Raw genomic sequence first — 21649 nt, forward strand, 5'->3', positions numbered from 1 at the left:
ACATCATAACTTGGCTTTCTGATTGGATACAGTGATTGTAAGGTTTTGTTGATTTTATCAATGCAAAATATTCCACAAAGAACAAAAAATTCACTCAAGGCCCAGAGATAATGCTATCCTGCTTGCTTCAGGCAGTAGCTTTCAAGACTTGCCCAAATTGAGCATCTGGGGGCCTTTTTCTCTATCCTCATTTCCTTCCTCAAACAAATGGGACCCAAAATCTTTTGGGATGTTAAATGGAGGTCTCTTTCTTCTGTAATTACTTGCTGCTGAAATTGGGAATAGAATTTTATTGTCTTAAAGGTCTCACTTGAAGTGATAAGCTTGAGGATCCAGAAGCTGGTCTATGCAGTGTCCAGCGGATGCTGAATCTCAAGCCTACGTTGAAGGTGGAGCCTAGATTTTTTAACCCAGAAAGGGGAGGGAGGGTAGGCCACAATATCAGATCAACCAAGGATACATGTGTCAAAATGTTTAGACATTGGGTGGAGTGAATGACGGGCTAACTTCCGTGAACTTTTTTTTTTTTAATTATCTTAATAACTCTATGATTGGTTTCCATCATAATCTTGTATGCTTTCTTTTATTCCTTTAAAAACATTATTCTGAGAAGGAACTCATAGGTTTCACCAACGGAGCCCATAAAACCAAAATGAAAGTTTATTGTTGGATAGAAACCAGCTTGCTAAGAGACTGACTTCTATAGTGGCAGAGCCCTATTAGGGAAATGGAATCTTAAGCTGAGGATGCTCATCGGGCAGGGTCCTAGCAAATTGCTTGGCCCTCTGCAAGGAGGGAGTTTAAGGGGACCTGTTATATGAGTATCTTGGTGGGGGTTGGGACAGCCTGAGCTGTTCAGACCAGGATTTCTCAGTTGAATGAGAATTTAGGATTTCAAAAAGATCAATGGGAGTTGACTTGCTTCTGAATAATGTTGCTTCTCTCATCAAAATGGGCCCTGACTCTAGATTCCTTGGAATCTAGGAGATCCTGATCTCAGATCAAAAAAGTGACACAATTTAATTTTAAAGGGAACACAGTTTACTGATAATCTTAAAGGGAACACAGCTTCAGTAAAAGGAACAGTTTCCCTCCCCCTTCATTCAGAATCTCAGCTATCTCTGTTAATTATTTTTGTCAATCACCTATAATATTCAGGCTAGCTTTTTGGAGGTCCTTAGGATCAGCCCAAGTCTTTGGTCTTAGTGAAGAAGGTAGGAGAGCCACCACAAGGCTGATCAAAGATAGAATATCTCATTTCCAGTCCTTCTTAGCCCTTAGTACATCTTATATGTACAATCTTAGTACAATTACATCATTACAGCATACTGAATATGTGTGAACTAGAGAACCATTACATCACCATACTAAGTACTAAGTATATATGTGAACTAGAGAACCATGATCTCATCAATTCCATTGAATTAACATCTTGTTTCAAGGATACTTCTCCAGAGTTCCGGTCCTTTACAATTGCCTATTCATCTTGGGCATTGTATATATATTTATATATATATATATATATATATATATATAATTTTTTTATTAAAGCTTTTTTATTTATAAAACATATGCATGGGTAATTTTTCAACATTGACCCTTGCAAAACCTTGTGTTCCAGATTTTCACCTCCTTCTTCCCATGCCCTTCCCTAGATGGCAAGTAATCCAATACATGTTAAATATGTTAAAATATAGGGCACTGTATTTTTAACAGTATTTAATGCATAAATGTTTTTCCACATGATAGTTCTGATTAAATTGATTTTGTTTTTAATTTTTTAGGCTTTAATTTAGGCTTTTTAATTTTTTCTAAGAAAGCACTTCCAGTTAAGATGGCAACATGAAGAGTTCTGTAATTTTAATAGTTATATCTTTTGTAATACTTTTTATCCCTTTTTTGATGATCACCTCCCCCCATTCCCAACCACAGAGCTTAAAGGTATCTCTATCTTCTCTAATTTTTCACGTATGACTTTTAAAATCAGGTTCTATTCATCTGGAGGTTATACTGGTCTAAACTTCTTTTCTACTAAACTGTTTTTTGCTTTTCCTAGCAGTTATTATTTAATAAGAATTCTTCTCCACCCTCCTAATAGCTGTTGTCCTTTTGTCCATGTGTTGATGATTTTTTTCCTAGGTAGTTAGCTATGAAAGGAAGAAGAGTTAGAGAACCATAGCTTGAAGGGACTAAAAATCAAGTGAACATTTTTCAAGGATCGAGAATTCCAAGTCATATTTATAGAGAATTGGAACCAATAGAGATCGAAGAAGAGGAAAAGGAAATTGATTGAAGATACAAGCTGCTGGAGGAAAGGAGAAGTTACAAGATAGAAGGCACAAGTAGAGTTGGCCATGGCATGGAGAAGAGCCCACCTCCTTCTTGGAGCCTGTGACAAAAATGGAGGGAAAGGGGATGACATTGAGTTTTGAGGCATGGGAGGCACAACAGTATGACAGGCACCAAACTTCGAGAGAAGGGAAATGATCTGTGGAGTTATAGATGAATCCAAAAAGCATCTAGTCATAATACACTTCAAAGAGAGAGAGTTGCTGAATGATGACAGAAAAAGAGAGGATTTGCACTAAGAGATGAACAATAAGTATGTTGGTCCTGCTTCTGCGTCTGTGTGTTGGTACTTGACAAGAAGCATCCAGTACTAAAGATAAAGCAAAGGTCACAGTGTCATATGGAGGAGGCCAGGTTTTATATATACAAAAACATGAAAGAAAAGGTTTAAGATGAACGAATGAAAACGTATTTATTTATTTATTAAGTATTTATCTTATTGAAGCAAGACATTTCCCAGTATTCAGGAGTTTACATACTAATGGGGGAGAAGAGAAATGAGGTTTCCTTGCAAGGCAGATAGAAGGTCCCCATAATTCCCAGGATGCAACAGCATAACAGATGATAATGCATTTTCTTAATGATATTTCCAATGATAAAATGCCAAGGACTTTAATAGTGAGAACGTTCTTTTTCAAGGTTCTGAGAGTACCTAAAGCATCTTCAGAGAAAGTTGCCAAGTCACATCTCCACAAGGGCTGCTTCCATTGATGGTGGCTATGAGATTGGAACCAGAGGATTAGGAGGCTTGTCTCTTCTCAGGACTGTTGAGATTACCTAGCTATCAGTAGGATTTGGGCAGTGATTTGGCACTACTGATGGCAAATGTGACTGGCTTCATTTTCATAGGGATCACTCCCTTTAAGGGATTCAGGAGCCAGTGGTCAGGGTTCTCGGACTCCAGGCTCTGGATTATCTCCATCATGGTCTGAGGGAAGGTAGTAGTCAATGTAGTGTTAATAGTTTTACTCACCTGAGCTAGACTGCCTCTTCTCTCTTCCCCCAGAACGTCTTGCTGCTTCAACGAGACCAGTTGGTCAGTTAGGATGACAGAAAATTTATTATCAATAGGATGGGGTCTTGTAAACCATATTAAAAGGGTAGGGCTGAGCAAAATAAAGCCTAAGGTATAGTACTAATGAGAATGAGAATGGGAATGGAGATTTCAGAAGGGGTAACAAAGGAAGGGGCTTTCATCTTGGATGATGAATTATTAGGAATCAGGGAAGGAAAACATGGTAGTATATTAGCCATAGGAGAGGATGAATACAAGTTGGCTGAGGCTTATACTGCCCCCCACAACCTACAGTCTTATGATGATATAAAATTAGCCTGAATTTGTTCTCTTTCCAAACACAAGGAGGAAAAGAGGACAGCCAGCAGACCCATCTAGTAGAGTGTCTGTTGTTCCCCGTCCCACATCCTAATGAACTTGAGGTTGGCACTATAGCCTCACCCAAAATGTCAGAGAATAAGATATGCCTAGATGAAGCTTCAAGCTTGGAGCTGATATTTGACTACATGTGTGGAACATCACAATATTAAGGGGAAATGGTGCCCCATAAGGCTCAGGTCTCTTTAGCATACATTTCCCTTTTTCTCATTGGTCATGTTCCCATTGAGAGAGTTGACTTAGGGCTGTGACAGCAGTTAATCAAGGCTTCAAGTCATTTTTTGATAATTCTGTATCAGAGTGAGCTCTTGCAAGTGCCCAGGGTTTGTAGTAGTGTTTAAGTACTAATGTAATTAAGTACTAATGAATAGATTTGGAACAACTTGTATGAGGCTGCTTTCTTTGAGGCACCTGATAGTACTTGAAATTTGAACTTCCAACACAAATGTACCTAGCTTTCCCAGCCTTCATCAGCATGCATAATTTCCACATTTTAAAGTTTAGAGCATTACTAATTGGTTCATTGTTAAAGGATATAAATAGTTCTCAAAAGAATTGTATACTATAATAATGACCTCATGAAAACATGCTCCAAATAACTTAAGAGTCCGGAAAATGTAACTCTAAAGAATTCTATGCCATCTGACAAAAATGGTAAAAAAAAAAAATGGCAAGAGTTTTCTTGGAGAGGCTATGGGAAGATAGGTATACCCTATGTCCTAGGAAATTATGAAGTAGCCCAACCATTCTGGATAATAATTTGGAATTAATGAAAAATGATTAAATTGTCCATACTGTAACTCGGGAATCCTACTACTGTTCATATACTCCAAGAACATAAAAGGCCAATATATATATCCAAATATTCATAGAATCATTCTTTATTCAAATGACCAGAAAGAAATTGCATGTTCATTAATTGTACAATGGCTGGAAAAAACTGTGGCGTATGTACTATGAGAGATTCAGAGAAATATGAGAAGATTTCTAGGGACCGATACATAGTATGACAAAATATACAACTACAACAATGAAAATGAAAAGATCACTAAAAGGAAGCTGAAGTCAGTAATTGAAAAAGCAGTGATGATCTTGGAGAATAGATAATAAAAAGCCCCCCCCCCCCACTCCTGACAAGCAGGAGACTGACTAGGAAAGAATAACATGTATATTTTCACACGCTCACAGATTTAACACTGTTTCAGATCTTTTTGTTTTATTGTTTTTCATCATCACAAGTGACGATTCAGCCAAAGGGGGCACTGAAATGACTGATGCAAAGACGAAAGGCATGAATGAAAGTTATTTTTAATAACTAAAGACAAAAATAAAAATATAGTCTTGGAGACTTCCCCCCCTCCCCAGATAACTATTGGCTTCTGTACCCTTCCTCAACTTGGAATCCCCAGCCTTCTTCCTGTCTCAGCATAATCCCCAAAGAATTCACTCACTTGTCACACAGACAATGGAATTTATTAACAGGAAATAAAGGAAAATGTAATGATATTAACATCTGAAGTAACTTGCTTGCCAGTAAAAGGCTGCCCCCTCTGAGAGAGTCCACATTTTCTTTCCCTCCAGAAACTCTTCTGCCTTGTCCCTAAAGGAACACAGTTTTAATTTCTGAGGACAAAGAAAATCAGGTTTACCTCATCAGATTTACACAGTTTCTTTTGGGTGGCCAGTGATGATCACTAACTATCTGGCCAACTAGATAGAACCTGCATTCTTGATACCCTCCACCTTCTCAGCTGCCTGAGTGGGCCAGCTGCTTTCTCCCTGTAAGGGAGTCTGAATATTTATAAAGCACTTACTGGGCTCCTGGGATGATTTCACAGACATATCCTGAGAGTTCAAGAGAGTCAGCCACTAAGCCATTCAGTTGAACCATCAACAGTTCCATCAACCTTTTCAGAGTTTCAGCATCCAACCTGACAGGCAAAATCTTTTAACAGCTGCCCTTTATGGCAGCTCCCTTCTATCCCCATCAGGAGGGCCTTCTGAGACTCCCTGGCACCAAAAATTCAGAAAATGCAGGCAGGAGAACAGTTGTAGAATAAAGCAGGAAGTTAATTTTTGACAGGGATTAAAACAGCCAGGGCTGTACTTGGATGCTTAAGATCAATGGATCATAGCATCTGCAAAGAATCTTAGGGATCATCTAAGTCAGAAGTTAAGAACCTGAATAACTTTGCTTTAAAAAAAAATTCTGATAACCATATTTCACTATAATGGGTTTCCTTTATAATTCTGTTTTTTTATTTTATTCATTTAAAAATCTGATTCTGAAATGGAACCCATAAGCTTCACTAGTTTTTCCAAGGGGTTCATAAATATAAGAGGTTCTGAACTCCTGATGTAGTCCAACCCCAGCCCAGAAAAGTGATTTGCTCAGAGAGACAAAGGTCAAAGTCAGAAGCAGCAGGTACAAGATTCAAGGCCAGGATATTCTGACATCTAGATTGAGTGTCTCTTTGAGTGCATCATTCAGCCTCTCTTTTCCTTCATCTTGACTCAGTTTCTTTCTACTAATGAGGCCTATGGCATGTCACTTCTCTACTCAAGCTGCTTCTTTGTCAGTAAAATTCAATTAATACTAATAAAACTTGGATTGTAGGGAGGAAGGCATCTTGTAAACCTTTAGGCACTATGCAAACTAATTTTTTTTTATTATGTACACAGAAAAGGAGGAGGAAAATGGGGCAGATCATAGTCCAGAGAAATAGTCAAGTGGGAAGAATCCTAAATTGGAAGTAGAGACCTGGGTTCTGTATGCCCTTAAGAACATATAAAAGTTGAGGAAGTTGAATAATATTAGCCTCTAACATACCTTCCCACTGAAATGTGAAGAAATTTCAGGCAGGAATGGAACAATCAATTAAGAAATTGATCTTCATCTTAGACTCTGTTGTGTGTTTTAAGGAACTGAATGTAGTAGGAGAGAGAGAAGCAACTGGAATTTTCTCAAAGAAAAAAAGTGCAGTTTCAAGATGCTTATAGAAGTAAAATTCATAAGCCTCAGCTACTAGTTGGTGGTGGAAAGAATGGCAGAAAAAGATGACATCAGAAATTTTGGTAATGAGAGAATGCCACAGTGTCATTAACAGAAACCACCCCTGAGTCAGGATAATATTTTTAGAGCTGGAAAAGATCTTAAAGATCATTGATTCCATGCCCTTCCATTTACAGATGAGGAAATTAAGGCCCATTAAAAGAAAATGTCGTCTTGGTTTTAGTCCCAATGGTAGTAAATGGAATGAGATTTTATGAGGAAGGTAAGGAGTTCATTTCTGACCATGTTGGATTTGAAATGCCAGCAGGCCATTGAAATGAATTTGAACTATCAAAATGCAACTGGAATTAAGAAGAGATAGTCTGACAAGGAAAACAATTTAGGTGGTATATAGCTGCCTCCCATCTGGTAATTTATAGGAAGAAGATTCAGTCAAAAGCTAAGTTCGATTCCTTCCTGACACTACTCTCGTGACTTCCCGAGTCTCAGTTTATTCATGTGTATAATGGGGAAAGGAAGGTTTGGACTAAATGGTTTCTGAGGTTCTTTCTAGTCCTAAATCTGTGTATAATCTGGGCATTTCCAGACCAATCCAGGTTAAAATATGAGTGGAAGTCACAAGAGAAAATTCTTCATTCTCTTAACAAACATTAAGTACTTGTGTACAGAGTGTATTGGGTACACAGAAGGAAATATAAAATAAGGCTTTGATCGCTGTCCTTAGGGGGTAGCTAGGTAACACAGTGTATAGAGCACTGGCTTGAGATCAGGAAAATCTGAGTTCAAATATGACCTCAGAAACTTCTTAGCTGTGTGATTCTGAGCAAGTCATTTAACTCTTTTCATTTCCTCATCTGTAAAAATGAGCTGGAAAAGCATAAATGACTCCAAATAGGGTCACAAAGCCAGAGCATGCAACACATACCTAGAAGTTTGATCCAAGAGTTAGGAAATGGACCTATGAGTTCAATAAAGAACTCCCTGTGGGGCAGCTAGTTGGTGCAGTGGTTAGAGCACCAGCCCAGAAGTCAGGAAGACCCGAGTTCAAATTTGACTTCAGACACTGAACACTTTCTAACTATGTGACTCTGGACAAGTCACTTAACCCCAATTGCCTCAACAAAAACAAAACAAAACAAAAAAAACGTCTCAGAATTAGAAAGTAAGCAAGAAGGCACTTTCTCTGCACTTAATAGTCTTAGAGACTGGCCTGGAGGCACTGAGATTGATTTGGCTTCCAAGGTTTGTCTCAGGCAGATCTTCCAGACTGAGGTCAGCTTTCTAGTCACAAAGCCCTGGTCTCTCCTACAAGAAATTCGCAAAAGATGGTGTTGGGCATTGGCAGAGAGGGATCAGTTGAAAATTTAGGACTAAGAGAGTGTGTGAAAGCAGAGATGAAGCTTCCCTCAATCGTGCTGGAGGGGAAAGAACCATCACCTTGAGAGGCAAGAAAGGGTTTTTAATACTGTATCTGGCTTTGTAAACCTGCGTCTTAATTCCCTCGTCTATAGATGGAGATGAAAACACTTTATATATTTCAAAGTTTTATAGAAATGACATCTAGCGTTGGTATTAGGGTCCAGGTTAGCTTTGCTTTAAGACTAGATAGGCTGTTTGGCCCTGGGCATGTCCCTACTCTCTAGGTCTCAGTTTCCCCAAACCATCTGAGCAAGGGCACCGGTGGGTTGGGGGAGGTAAAGCTTCCGATTCTGATTCTGTAATTCTGAGAGCCAATTCTGGGTAGGGGCCTGGGCAAGGAGCCAGCTGGGGCGGGGGGCAGAGGCCAAGAGCCAGTTGCCTGGAGCGCCCCCGGGGTGACTCCGTGGCTAATCGCGCGGGTGCAAGCCGGAGCTCAGCCCCATTCCCAGCCCGCGGGCCTCCAGGAGGCATGCCAGGCCCTCAGACAGAGCGCGGCGCGCTCCGCCCCGATAGGGGAGCTGAGCTGAGCTGCCTGGGCGATGAAGTCAGCGGGAGTGGGGGGACCGGTCGGCAGCCACCGGAAAGGGGAGGGAGGGGGCGGAGCCCGCCTGAAGGGGGGACAGGGCGGAGCCCAGATGTGTCCCCCAATCGCCTTAGCTCTGGCCGTGCATTTCGCCAACGTTTCAATCCTAACGGCCGCCGCGGCTCGCTCTCGCTTGTGCGCACTCACAGACTAGCCCCAAGGCAGCCGGCTCGCCTCGTTGCCCCTCTGGTCCCGAACCCGAAGATCGCCGCCTGCTCACTCCCTCGTCCCTCTCTCCAAACCCGGTCCAGCTCCTGCGCCCCTTCCTCCTGCCGGCCCGGTACCCCCAGACTAGTGTCCGCTCCCTCTGGCTTGGGAGGGGTGAGTGGAAGGCGCGGGATGAGCGACACAGACGCCGGGACCCCAGCCTTCGAGATGACCTGGAGCAGCACCACCAGCAGCGGCTATTGTAGCCAGGAAGACTCGGACTCGGAGCTTGAGCAGTATTTCACGGCGCGCACCTCGCTGGTCCGCAAGCCCCGCCGGGACCAGGTGAAGACGGCTGCAGAGGCAGAACCAGGCGGGGGTGGGGGTGGGGGGGTGGAGCCGGCAGCTGAAGGGTTAAGGCCTGAGCAGCTCAAGGGAAATTCCTGCTGCTACACTTCTTCCCCTCCCCCTATCCTGCCTACCCCTTCCCAATTCCCGGATACTCCGCCCTCTGGAAGGGGAGGCGTCCCCTGTCACCCTCGCTTAGGCCCTGGCTGGGAAGAGAAACTGACCCTTCTCTGGGGCGCTCCGGGAGTGGGATGGAGTGGGGGCGGGCGGCCCAGTGAGCTAGAGAAGTGCCACGCAGGCCGGCCGGCGGGAGCGTCGGCGGCAACCCCGTGATTATTCACGCCGAGGAAATCCCCCCACACCTTCCAACTTCCCGGCCCAGCTGGGCTCTGGAGCCAGGCTGGAGCTCCGATGGATTCTCCTGCCTCCCCCAAAAGCCAGTGGTGGGGTCTCTCCAAATCCACGCAGCTTTCCCCCAGCCAGGGCTGCTGACGTCGCCCCTACCTTGCTGCACCCTTGGATCTTGGAGCACCTACTTTAAGGCCGCGTGGCAAGGACAGGCTGGAAGGGGCGGGTACCGCAGAAGGCAGGGATTGTAATACTTTTCTAGTGTTACTTTTTCTATAAACTCTTTCTACTGCTAGAAAACTCTTTTCTTCGAGTGTGTGACAGGTAGGTTCTTTGTGGTTGGCTCAAAGTCTCCGGTGGGCGGAGAACACCGAAGATGCAGTTTGTAAAACTTGCCAGTGCTTGATAAAGTCTGCCTTCCTGGGGATAAACAACCGATGTCTAATTTATGCATACTTAGCCAGTTCCTTCCCCCAAATCTGGAACTTCCTTGATCCAGTTGATAAAATATTCTTAGCCATAATCCCCATACTTTTCTGGAATTTCTCTCCTATTTGTATGTTTTGTTTAAGGGATTTGTTTATCCTGCTATTATCTGTTACAAACACCTTTCTTCTGTTCCCAGTTTATTGTTCCAGAGTCCTTAGCTCGTTAAGAATTGGATTTAAGGTAATCAGCTTGTGGATGACTCAGGTTAGCTGCTGGCAATGTGCAACCAGCCTCCTGAGGAAGTGGGAGGATCTGGTCCTAGCTACTAGAGAGGGGAGGTGACAGCTGAGGCGCGCTGGAGGATGACAAGGTTATGCATTTTTCTCAAGGTGAAAACCTGATTCCAGAGTTTTGTTGGGTGAGCTAACTTGGGTGATGTTTGGGAGCAGCTGCCCAGCCCTCTCCTGCCTGGACACCTAATGGTAGGTGTGAGAGACATAGATTTAGTGTGTCAGGAAACCTGGGTTCAGATCCTAACTTAACCTCTTACTCTCTGGCCCTCAGTTTTCTCATCAGGAAAAGAGGTTGAACTCCATGATCCCTAAGGTTCTTTTCAGCTTTAAATCTTTACACCTTTCATGGATATATGAAGAGAAGTGTCCATTAAAGAGACATATATGGAAGTAGGGAAAATCATCCTTAAAGATTAAAGGATGTTCTGCTATGATCAAGGCTGACAGCAATGACATTTTTTTTTTATCTTCGGGAAAAGAAGATGAGGGATGGGAGCAAGGAGCTGTGAGAGAGAAGGGAGGAAGAAGACAGAAAACTGAAACAAAAGGAAAGGCATGCTGAAGAGATTCTGAAGAGAATCTTGACTAAAAAAAAAAAAAAAAAAAACAAACTTAAGTTTTAGTTTTAGTGGGGTTTTTTTGTTTTTTGTTTTTTTAAGAAATCAACCAGAGATCAGGATCCACAGTTCTAGGCAGGAACAAATAGAAAAGCAGCCCCATAACCTGGGGGAGAGCTGGGGTGTTTACCACTCCTGAAACACAAGAACTTGAATGCCTTCTCTAGTCTGAGAAGAGTTGTTTGAAAACCAATCAACAAGAACTTTACTTTCTATATCAGCAAGCAGTAAGTGTCAACAGAGAAATAGCAAAGGCTAATAGCAGATAATCCTGGGAGAACATATCTTTAATCATCTAAAGATTTAGAACTGAAAGGAACCATAGGGATCATGGAGTTCAACCTTCTAATTTTACAGTTGGGGAAACTGAGGCCCAGAGAGTAAGTGGCTTAGTTAGGATTTGAACCCAGGTTTTCTGACACATTTTTGATATCATAGAGAAGTACACTTCTCCCAAAATAGCTTTTATAAATGGTTGTCTTGAATCAGGTCATTGTTTTGATCCAGTGTGGCGTTTCTTGACATCTCAAAAAGAGCTCTCTTTTTGATAGCTATTTGGGAAGACCCCAGTGTAAGAATCATAACCCCACTTGGTTATCAAGTAAGGATATCAAGCAAAGAATATCAGGGGAAACGCCCCTCCCTGCAATGTGTCCATGGAAGGCAGAGATGATACTACCTACCTTAGTGAGTTGTGAACTTTGGCAAACTAAGTCTCTTACTCAAAACTAATCTGGTGGATTATTATGGACTTTTATAAACTGAGTCTCTTACCCAAACTAATCTGGGCTTCTTCTGGTAGTCTTTTCTCCTCTAATCTTATCTGAATAGATTGGTATCCAACATTTCACTACCTAGGGAACGTGGGAGGGAATTTGTGAGTCAGAAGTGAGGAGCATAGAGGTGAAATTCAGTGTCAGACCAATAGAGACTATATTAACTGGCAACTCTGTGGATAGAATGCTGGCCCAGAGTCAGGAAGTTGACATCTGGCCTCAGAGCCTTACTAGCATTGTGAACCTGGGCAGGTCACTTGACCTCTGTTTCCTTCAAGTTTCCTAAACTGTAAAATTGATAACAATAATACCTCACAATAATTTACAAGGCTACTGTGATAGAATAAATTAATATATTCATAAATATATATATATAATAATATAATATATTCCTAGCATATAGTAGGATAAACACATCCTTATTCCTATCCTGTGTTCATCTAAAGATCATAAAGTATCTTAAAGTTACCCAGCAGCATTCACGTTTCCTGGAGGGAAAATGACTAAGCCATGGCCCTTTGTTGTTGTGAAGTGGCAGTGGATCCACAGAGTCAAACCTAGAATAAAATGAAGTCCATCTGGAGGGTGTTTGTTGTGGCTGTGGAATATTCCAGACCATAGCAGAGAGTTGGGGAAGTATTCCTAGGGAAGGGCACTATGGAAGACTGGATATGGGTCTCTCCTGAGACTTCCACATCCTTAGGTTAATTTTGTATAATGCTTTGAAAAAAAGGCTGTTGGAAATCTTTACCTTTCAAAACTCATTTAAGATTATCTCTAAACAAAAGGCCGTGTTTCCTATTCCCAGGGGTTAGCTAAATGGGGCAGGAATGGCCAGAATGGCCTGAAGAGTATGGCAGGAAGGTTTCTGCTGACTCTCTGAAGAAAGATAAATTAGTCTTTTCCCATCATGGCCTGGCTGATCTTTCTGTCTAAGAGAATTCTGGAGAAAGTTCCCTTTGTTCTATAAACAGGATGCTGCTGTCCATTGCCTTGTAGTCCTGTGCTCTAGGAAAGTTTGGCATTCTTCTATTGTGTCCTGCCCATCCTGCTTCCTGTCCCCACTTCCTTTGGTTCCACTCTTCCAATTGAGATCTTGGATCATGTGTCTCTCCCCTGGGCATAAGAACTACCCTGCCTGTCTTGCCTTAACTTTTGAAGACTCCAAGCACATGTTTCTCTAGACCTTAGCACAATGCCCTGTACATAGTTAGTGTTTAATAAATATTTATTGAGCTGAAATCTAAACCTCAGAGGAACCTTTCCCAGGTCCAAGAGCATTGAGTCAGCTCTTGATCCTTGGTGTTGCAACTTTCTGCCAACATAACTCTTTGGAGAGCATTGCATCTATCACATGAACTATTTCTTTGCTCCGTCCCTCTTTACCTTTTTTTCTTTAGGAGGGGAGGAGAAAGGGGGAGGAGAGAAGGCAATTGGAATGTTGACTTGCCCAGAGTTACTTCACTTTTCATTCTGTGCAGTCCCCAACCTGGATCACCATTTAGCTTTGCACAGAACGTCATCTCTCAAAGATGAAAAGTAGCCAGCTTTGTTTATGGTAAAAACCTAGCTTCACAAAAGGGCAAAATTTCTCAGTGGGGGTTCCACCTTTGTCCCTTTAACAGTCCTGAGGCCCTGATAAGCATTCTAATTTTCATCATCCCCAAGCTGTGCTGAGCCTTAGGAAAAATAAGAATGGGTATAAGCTGCTTACCCACTAAGTTCAAAGGACCCCTTCTTTCTCCCATCCCACTCCCACCCCAGAAAGATTCCAGCTGGTGCTGACCTAGAATTGTTGCACTGTAGTAGAGCTGTAGCTGTCTGACAGGATGGTTCAGTTTGACTTTTAGGGCTGATCATGAGATGGGAAAGGAAATGGTTTTTAAAATTCTCCCAGGATATAGCACTGGGCAGTGGTGACCTCAGCTTTCATTCCTGATCCCCCCCCATACCAGCCCCCCCACTATTCTCTCCAGTGTCTGATGTCAACAGGAAATAAGACTGATGCAATTGAGTGCAAGACCAAGTCAGTGCACATGCTCCAGCCCAGATCCCACCCTTCCTGCCTTGCAGGCTCCACCCTTCCCTCCTTTTCCCTCACCATGGAGTGGGAGCTTGGCAAAGAAAGTGTCCAGGATTGACTGTAGGGTATGGGGGAAGGGACGAGCTGAGATGGCAGGTGCCCAGGCCAATCTCCAATGTTAGATCGTGGGGGAGGTAGTTATGTCATCCAAGCCCAGGCCAGCCTGAAAACTCTTCCTTCATGTGTCCTGAATTCAAGGATTTGTCTTATTCTCAGAGCATTAGCTATTTGTGAAGTTTTAATGTGAAAAGAATTTGGTGTTGGTATCTTGGGGCATTCGTTGTCACTTCATAGATTTGGGTTTGGTATGTGAGAGTAAAACACTTTTCTTTTCTGGAGTTGGGTGGCGCTCCTGACACTTATGGCAAATTCAGCGGCTGGACTGGCCCGCCATCTCCAAGAACTTGATGCTTTGGGGTGTGGGAGTTGCCCTTCTCCTGCTCACCACAGTTGGTAAACCTTTCATTTTGTACCAACTTCGTCAGAGCCGACCTCACTGGTTTCCAAGGTTAATGATAGGGTAGTAACAACCTGCCACCTCTAAATGTCCTAATGAGTCAGGGCCCCCACCCTACTGCAAGGTTCTTTTCCCAGGAAAAGATGCAGAGTGGGCTCTGAATTTAACTGTGATCTCTTGGGACACACCCTGCCCCATCACTCCCCGGATCTTGCCTAGACGCTCACCACAGAGTCTGAGAAGCTCAGGACTGAACATAGGAGGGTGTGGAAGTGGGGAGTTAGGACACTAGGATTTAGGGAAGTAAGAAGTGGTTTTATTTCAGACCATTGACCCTTACTCCTTGGCTTTATGCCCTACATTATCTTCAGCTGAATTTGAATTTGGTCCAACCATTACAGCTTTCAATTGAGCAGTTGCTGCTCCTGCTGGATTCACTGTGTAATCTTTGTTATGCAGCCGTGTACTTCTGCCTCTCAGTCACACACCTACTTCCACCCTCTGTTTGGGCAAGAAAGGAGAGCCAATGAGGGGTAGGAAATATCTTGGGAAAATTGCACTGTTTCCATTGAAGCTCAGATATGAAGGGTGAGGATGTCGCCATAAATTATTGCTATATTGCTCAGGAAGGCCATAAAACCTGAACAGAGTCATCAAATACTAGCTTGCTTTGTGTATAACATAGTGCTGGATCCTGGGGTGGTATACACAGAACAGGGGAATTGATAAATCTGGCCACAATATTGAAAGTACAAGTTTCAATTCTCATTTTCAAGATTTGCTGTTACCTTTTTAGTAGTCCTAAAGTTAGAGAGTTAGAGCTACTCCAACCCTGTCATTTAACTCCCTGAAACTTAAAGTCAAACAGTGAGCACCAGAGGTAGGCTTCAAACCCAGTTCTTGTTACTTAATATCATGTATATGACAAAGTATTCTTCCCTAGGATGAGCCACTGGAGTGGGAGAAACCAGTCCTGTCTCAAACTGAGATTGAGCAGAAGATCAAGGAGTACAATAGCCAGATCAACAGTAACCTCTTCATGAGCCTGGTAAGCCCTGGAGTGGGGAGGAATTTAGACAAGGGCAGAGAGAGAGGTCTCTTCCTCCAGCCCGAGGTCACAAAACCTCATTTTGTTTTTCTTTTTTTTTTTTTTATTAAAGGCATTCATGCTTAAGTGATTTGCCTAGGGTCACACAGCTAATAAGTATCTGAAGCTGGATTTGAATTCAGGTTTTCTGACTCCTGGCAGGTGCTCTGTCCCCTGCATCATTGACCTGCCCCCATTTTATTTACTGAGTAAACAAGTATTTACTTAGTGCTTAGCTTGAACTCTCCTCTATGCACTCTGCAATATATCCTAGCATCCTATCTCTCCTTTCCCCAGAACAAGGACGGCTCCTATACTGGTTTCATCAAAGTACAGTTGAAACTTGTGCGTCCGGTGTCTGTGCCCGCTACCAAGAAGCCCCCTACCCTGCAGGATGCCAAACGAACCACTGGGAAGAATCAGGCCGTGAAGCGTCGTACCTCCTTTTACCTCCCCAAAGACACAGTCAAACACCTGCATGTGTTGTCACGAACACGGGCCCGAGAGGTCATTGAGGCGCTGCTCCGAAAGTTCCTGGTGGTGGATAACCCCCGGAAATTTGCCTTATTTGAGCGGGCAGAACGTCATGACCAAGGTAGACAACCACCCCAGCTCCCCTTTCTCTTCCCCTGATTCCTTTGCTGTATTTCCATTAACATCCCTTCCCAGAAGTGACTCATTTGCAGTGGGCTCTTCCTCACTGCACAAAAAGGCATGAGGGTGGGCTGGGTTGATGGGGTTTGATCCTTGATCTTTAGAGCCCTGGCTCATTTTAGAGACCCTTCTGTGATTGTGCCCTACAGTGTACCTGCGAAAGCTGTCGGATGACGAGCAGCCCTTGCGCTTAAGGCTGCTTGCAGGGCCCAGTGAAAAAGCTTTGAGTTTTGTCCTAAAGGAAAATGAGACTGGGGATGTCAATGTGAGTATCGATTCTGCTCGGTCACAGGTCTAGGGGTATCTTAGGCCTCATCCTGTGGTCTGTGGTGATGGAACCCAGACCATTTCCACACATCCGGGATCCCAAGGTCCATGATCATCACATTCCCTTGAGCTGAGATTTGGCTGGGGGCGGGGGGAGGAAGCATAGTGGGGGGAATGCCATAAAGTGGGACAAAGTAAGCTACAGCAAAAGCTGGGCTAAAAGGTGCTCCACACCTATCTGTGTGTGAAGACATCCATTTAAAAATGTGTATATTTGTGTGTGTGTATACACATATGTATATTTATTCATACATACACACTTATACACACAAACACATTAAAGTTTATTTTGGGATGGACCTGGCTTTCTGGAAGGATAGGGCTTCTTCTAGCCTTTGATATGAAACTTCCTCATGGCTGCATGAATTGGAAACAATTGGGCCTAGGGAGAAGTGTTAACGGGCTTCGATCATATGAACTCACTCCGTATTTATTGTTACCCTCAGTGGGATGCCTTCAGCATGCCCGAGTTACATAATTTCCTTCGGATCCTTCAACGGGAAGAAGAGGAACACGTGCGACAAATCCTCCAGAAGTATTCTCGTTGCCGCCAGAAGATGCAGGAAGCACTAGGAGCCCGCCCTTTGGGATGACGCCCCTCCCCATCTCCTTCTTGACCCGACTTGAGAGTCGGGTTGCTTAAAGGTTTCGAGAGGTCACCAGGCCGAATGGATGGGGGGTGGCGGGGGGGCAGCACCGAATGGATGTCATATGAATGTGTCGGGCCTGAGGAGTGAGTGTGTGTGGAGGCTTCCCAACTGAGGGGGAGCCAGCTAGGTGTGTGGGACATGGGATGTCCTTGATGTAGCATCGTGGCTGCTACTCTGGAATGACAGAGGCTGAAGAGCCCTCTTGTAAAATAGAGCTAGAACAGAAGAGCCCCTGGGGCTCATTGTGACACATCTGGGAGGGGGGCTGGGACAAGGGCTTAGAAAGGACAATCTTGGATTAGGCATTCTCTGTTCCCTCTGCCCACCACCCCCAGAAAGTCCCCTTAGCCGCGAGAATACCAAGGCGGCAGCTCTCGAGGAGAGCTTCCAGGCGGCCAACATCTGTATAGCTCAAGGTTGAGCTCGAGCATTGCTCTATGTTCTGTTGGCTTGCTTCAGAGACATTGTGCTGATCCACGCTGAACACAGCTGAGACACAGTCTCATTAGGGGTAAAATAGCTTCAGCTAAACACAGTGACTCGATGAGGTCCATTAGTTGTTATGATTTGTGGGACCAGCCCCACTGAAACAGAACAATTAGGAGCTCAAGATGTATAGGGACCCTTGGGTATACAGGAGTAAAATGGATTTGATTTCAGTGATCACCTTTGGAGATCGAATCCAGCAAGCACCTCCATTAGGAGGACAAGACTGCTGGCTGGAGGTGCAGTCATGGTGAATGGGGGGTTCAAAAGGATCCTAGATGGCAAAAAGGGCTTCATTATTGCTGCTAGGCTCTGAGGGAGTGGCCATTCACCCCAGGTGCTAACCAGAGTGAGGGGATTTCCCTCACAAGTATTTGTCATGATCTGTATGTTTCTTGATCTCAGCTGAGTGACTCCCAGGTGGAGATGATAGAATGTGTGGGACCTGTGGATGACTGCTGGGTGTGTCACAAAAAAAGGGCCTGGGGCCCAAGAGGAATCCTGTAATAATAAAGCTTGGGCCAATCATTCTGCCTTCACAATCTCTTTGTACTGGTATTCATTCCGCAAATATTTATGTAGTGCTTACTGTGTGTATGAATATTAGTAGTGCTGCTTCTTGAAATGTTTTATTGATGCTTCCCCTCACCTTTATATATACTGTCCCACTGCCACTGACCTCCACCCAATTTCCTTTGCAATAAAATAAGTATAATAGAGCAAAACTAAACCATATTTGGGCCATGTTGGAAAATGTATGATAATTCCACAGCTATAGTCCATTGCCTCTTCTAAGATTGACCAAAAGCAGTTGAGTGAGTGTCCCAGATACAGAGCTCAGATAAAGTATGGTGCCTTTTTCTTCATGGAACTGAAGTTCCTTTAGGGTTGCCTTGAATACAAATAATTTTATGACATTATATGGATATGTAAATATAGTATTATGTTGTAATCCTATAAGGAATGACTGAAAAAATGTTAGCATTTAAGCACTATGTGCCAAACACTGGAAATATAATAAATTCAAAATCAAGCCATAGTCTACCCTCAAGAAGTTTATTTTCAAATGAGGAAGACCATGAACTTAGGGTAGTAGTAGCCAGAGCAGGGAGATGATAGGGTCTGGGAAGTAGAGCATCCTGGTGTATGGAACAGTAGGGCTGTCAATTTATTTGACCCTTCTAATGATGGTGATGGAGGGGAGAGTCACACAGCAGGAAAGTAGAAAATCACCAGGTTTGGATTTTCTTCCAGGAGCTAGAAAAGACTTAATCGGGGGTGCAGAACTTCTGGCCCACAAAATCATTTGCTAAACCAACCACAAGCTACAATAAGCTGAAAGCTAGCTACAATAACCTACTGCTTGGAAGATCTCTAACACAGCACAGTACCTGGCACATAAAAGTCCTTAATAAAAATGTTAAAATTCATTCAAGTAAAAACAGGGATTCAACAACTGATTGGCTATGTTAAATAAGTATAAATACTTTGAATGTGAAAGATAATGAGTCCCTCTTGGGCTTATTGAGTTTGTGATGCCCCGGAGACTGCTAGTCTGAAATGTTCAGTGTGCAGTAGGTGATGCAGAGCTGGAGCTCAGGACAGACTAGGATTAGATACATAAATTTGGGAGTCATATAAATAGTAATGATAATTAAGCTCTTAGGAATTGATCAGATCATCAAATGAGAGAAGGGAAGTAAATAATAGAGAACTCTGGAACTCCAGGGAGAAGGTAACCAACCAACAGCTGAATTGAAGGCTCTATCCCAGGCAGAAAAACTGATCTTTTTTTCCTGTTGCCATAAGTAGAACTCATCTAAAAAATCCAGTGTGGGACAAGAGTAGGGGAATCCTTAATATTGTAGCTGGCATGTCTAGCATCCAGGAGGGAGCAGAGATTAATACACTCCAGCCAGATGCAGATACTTCAAACAGCTTCCAAGAATCAGACCTCTAGCAGCAAAGAAAACTGCCTATGATGGAGTAGAGAGCTGGCTCTGGCAGTTAAGACAGTTGAGCTAAGGAGAGGTGTATACTCAGGGAAGCCCAGCTGAGCCATCTAGTAGAGATGCTATCCCTTGGGAGATGCTTTATGGGGACCCCAAAAAAGAGATGAAATCAATAACCAACAGCACCAGAGAAGTGAGTCATTTGGACCAAATATGTCCCCCATATGTGTTCCTTAATACCACTGTCTCTTTAGTTTGGGCCCATTCTTCTCATGGGTAAACTCTGTATTTATGGGAAAATGTGCCCCAGGTTTATGGGGTTTCTGTTCTTACTAAACATTTTTTGGTAAATGTCATTGCTTTAAGCTAATCTTATCTATTGATGGGAAGAGGGTGCTCCACAGTCAAAATTCCCTGCTGCTGTGCAGAGTCTACTCCTTGCATGTGGGGGTTGTTACAGCTCCCTGAGGAGTAGCCCAGAGTGGGAGTGAAATAGTTACCCTGGGGGCATAATAGGGGGTTGTGAATAACAATGTGTTTTTGTTTAAACAAATAGAAATATTTCACTAATCCAAGCCTGTCTTCGGTATCTGATCAACTTTGTAAGCTTGTTCAGAGTGCAACAGAATTGTGGCCTTTTGCCTAAATGAACAATTATTCTAACATAATGTGTTATACTAAGAATTGAAACTGAAACTCTATTAATGAAAACCAAAACAACCCTAACAGCTAAGCTTTATAGTCTGAGAAGAAAAAAAAAAAACAACATATAAAATTCTACTCCTAAAAGAGAAAAAATAAAAAGGTCATCATGGCTATCCAGACATTTAAAATGTAAGCTTTTAAAACCCAAAAATTATTTATCTAGAAAATTCTTATTAAATTTGGAGACATAATTTTCTAATCTTTAAAAATCTTCCAAATCTTAGAAGAGTTTCAGTGAGTTTTGAACTTATTTCTTAAAAGTATAAAAATGCAATATTTTCTGATTAGTTTCTGAGAACTACTTAACTCAAGACAGAGATTTCCTTGCCTAATTTCAACAAAAACCTTTCACAATTGGTGAGTGGGATTGAAAAATGACTATCATGATTTACTAAGTGTTGGCAATGATACAAAACTTCCACATCTTATTTAGCTATAACCATCATGAATATCAAGTGTGGAAGTAAATTGGTCATTAAAAAATAGTCTTTTGAATCACTATCAAACAAACTGTTAAATCAAGATTTTCAAAAATAAGGAAACATTTAATCACATTGCTCACTAGAAATTATTATAATTAATGTGTTTTTATAATTATATTGTTCATTTAATCTTTATTTAAAATGTCTCTAAAATGTTTATTTTGAGGGATGTTTTATATATATGTGTGTGTGTGTGTGTATGTATGATGAGGTCCTTGGTAGCTAGGTGGGCACTGACGAGGGCCTGAATTATAACATACAATCTGGAAGTCCTGATCCTCCAAGAAGGGAGGAGCACTGATAGGCTCATTAGTGGATCTTTTGTTCTTAAGTTCCTTGCACTGACAAAATCATCCTAATCCAAGTTTACTATATCCCAGGCCAAGTTATGATGTTAAACCCTGGATGTTAAACCTTTATTTCTCCTATAAAAGAACATATCTGTACCTCGCTAACTAGCTAATTCCTTTTTGGGGTTAGTCTGCTTAAACATCACAATAGCTAATGTCCTTAGTGTTGAGGTTACTGTGTGATATCAGACTATCCCAAAATGATGGGGGGGGGGGATTCCTCCCAAGTATATTGGGGCTACAGGAGGGTGTCATGGATTGTTTCAAAAGAACGTAGCCTTAGACCTCCTTCAAATCAAGGGGTAAAGACTTGATTATTTTGCTAATAATGGGCTGAATCTATAAGTTTTTAGCAAGGAGTCATTTGGACCAAATGTGGTTCCTGTCCGTGTTCCTTAATACCGATTCTAGTTTGGGCCCATTCTTTTCATGGGTAATCTGTGTATTTATGGGAAACTGTGCCCCAGGTTTATAGGCTTTATTTGTTCAAACAACTAGAAATACGTGTGTGGGCCACACACACAGTAATAAATTACACAAGACGCTTTCAAATTCAGGCCCCCTGATTTCAAACCTAGCATCACACCCTACTCTTGTCCAGGCTGGAGTTTCTTTCCAAGTTGCTCTGGATGCTTCCATCAATTCTCTAGCAATTAACAAGGGGCCTAGGATGCCAGGAAGGTGTGACAAGTGAGGGGATC

The 21649-nt window shown here is 42.6% G+C and overlaps 1 protein-coding gene across 3 annotated transcripts in view; it reads left to right on the plus strand.

The window, feature by feature from the left end:
• RASSF1 (Ras association domain family member 1) overlaps positions 1-18001 on the plus strand; it is a 39649-nt gene extending 21648 nt beyond the window's left edge. The window contains exons 1-5 of one of the 3 annotated variants that reach the window (XM_031958736.1): positions 8667-9249; positions 15199-15303; positions 15640-15937; positions 16146-16261; positions 16770-18001. In XM_031958736.1, coding sequence (XP_031814596.1) covers positions 9097-9249; positions 15199-15303; positions 15640-15937; positions 16146-16261; positions 16770-16916 — 819 coding nt within the window. In that variant the 5' untranslated portion in view covers positions 8667-9096 and the 3' untranslated portion in view covers positions 16917-18001. Of the gene's footprint in view, positions 1-8666; positions 9250-9364; positions 9925-15198; positions 15304-15639; positions 15938-16145; positions 16262-16769 lie in introns of those variants that run through there. The other 2 variants (XM_031958749.1, XM_003762311.4) reach the window with 2 other exon arrangements.
• The last annotated feature ends 3648 nt before the right edge of the window (positions 18002-21649 follow it).

The sequence above is a fragment of the Sarcophilus harrisii genome, chromosome 1 (genome assembly GCF_902635505.1).
Source record: "Sarcophilus harrisii chromosome 1, mSarHar1.11, whole genome shotgun sequence".
NCBI lineage: Eukaryota > Metazoa > Chordata > Mammalia > Dasyuromorphia > Dasyuridae > Sarcophilus > Sarcophilus harrisii.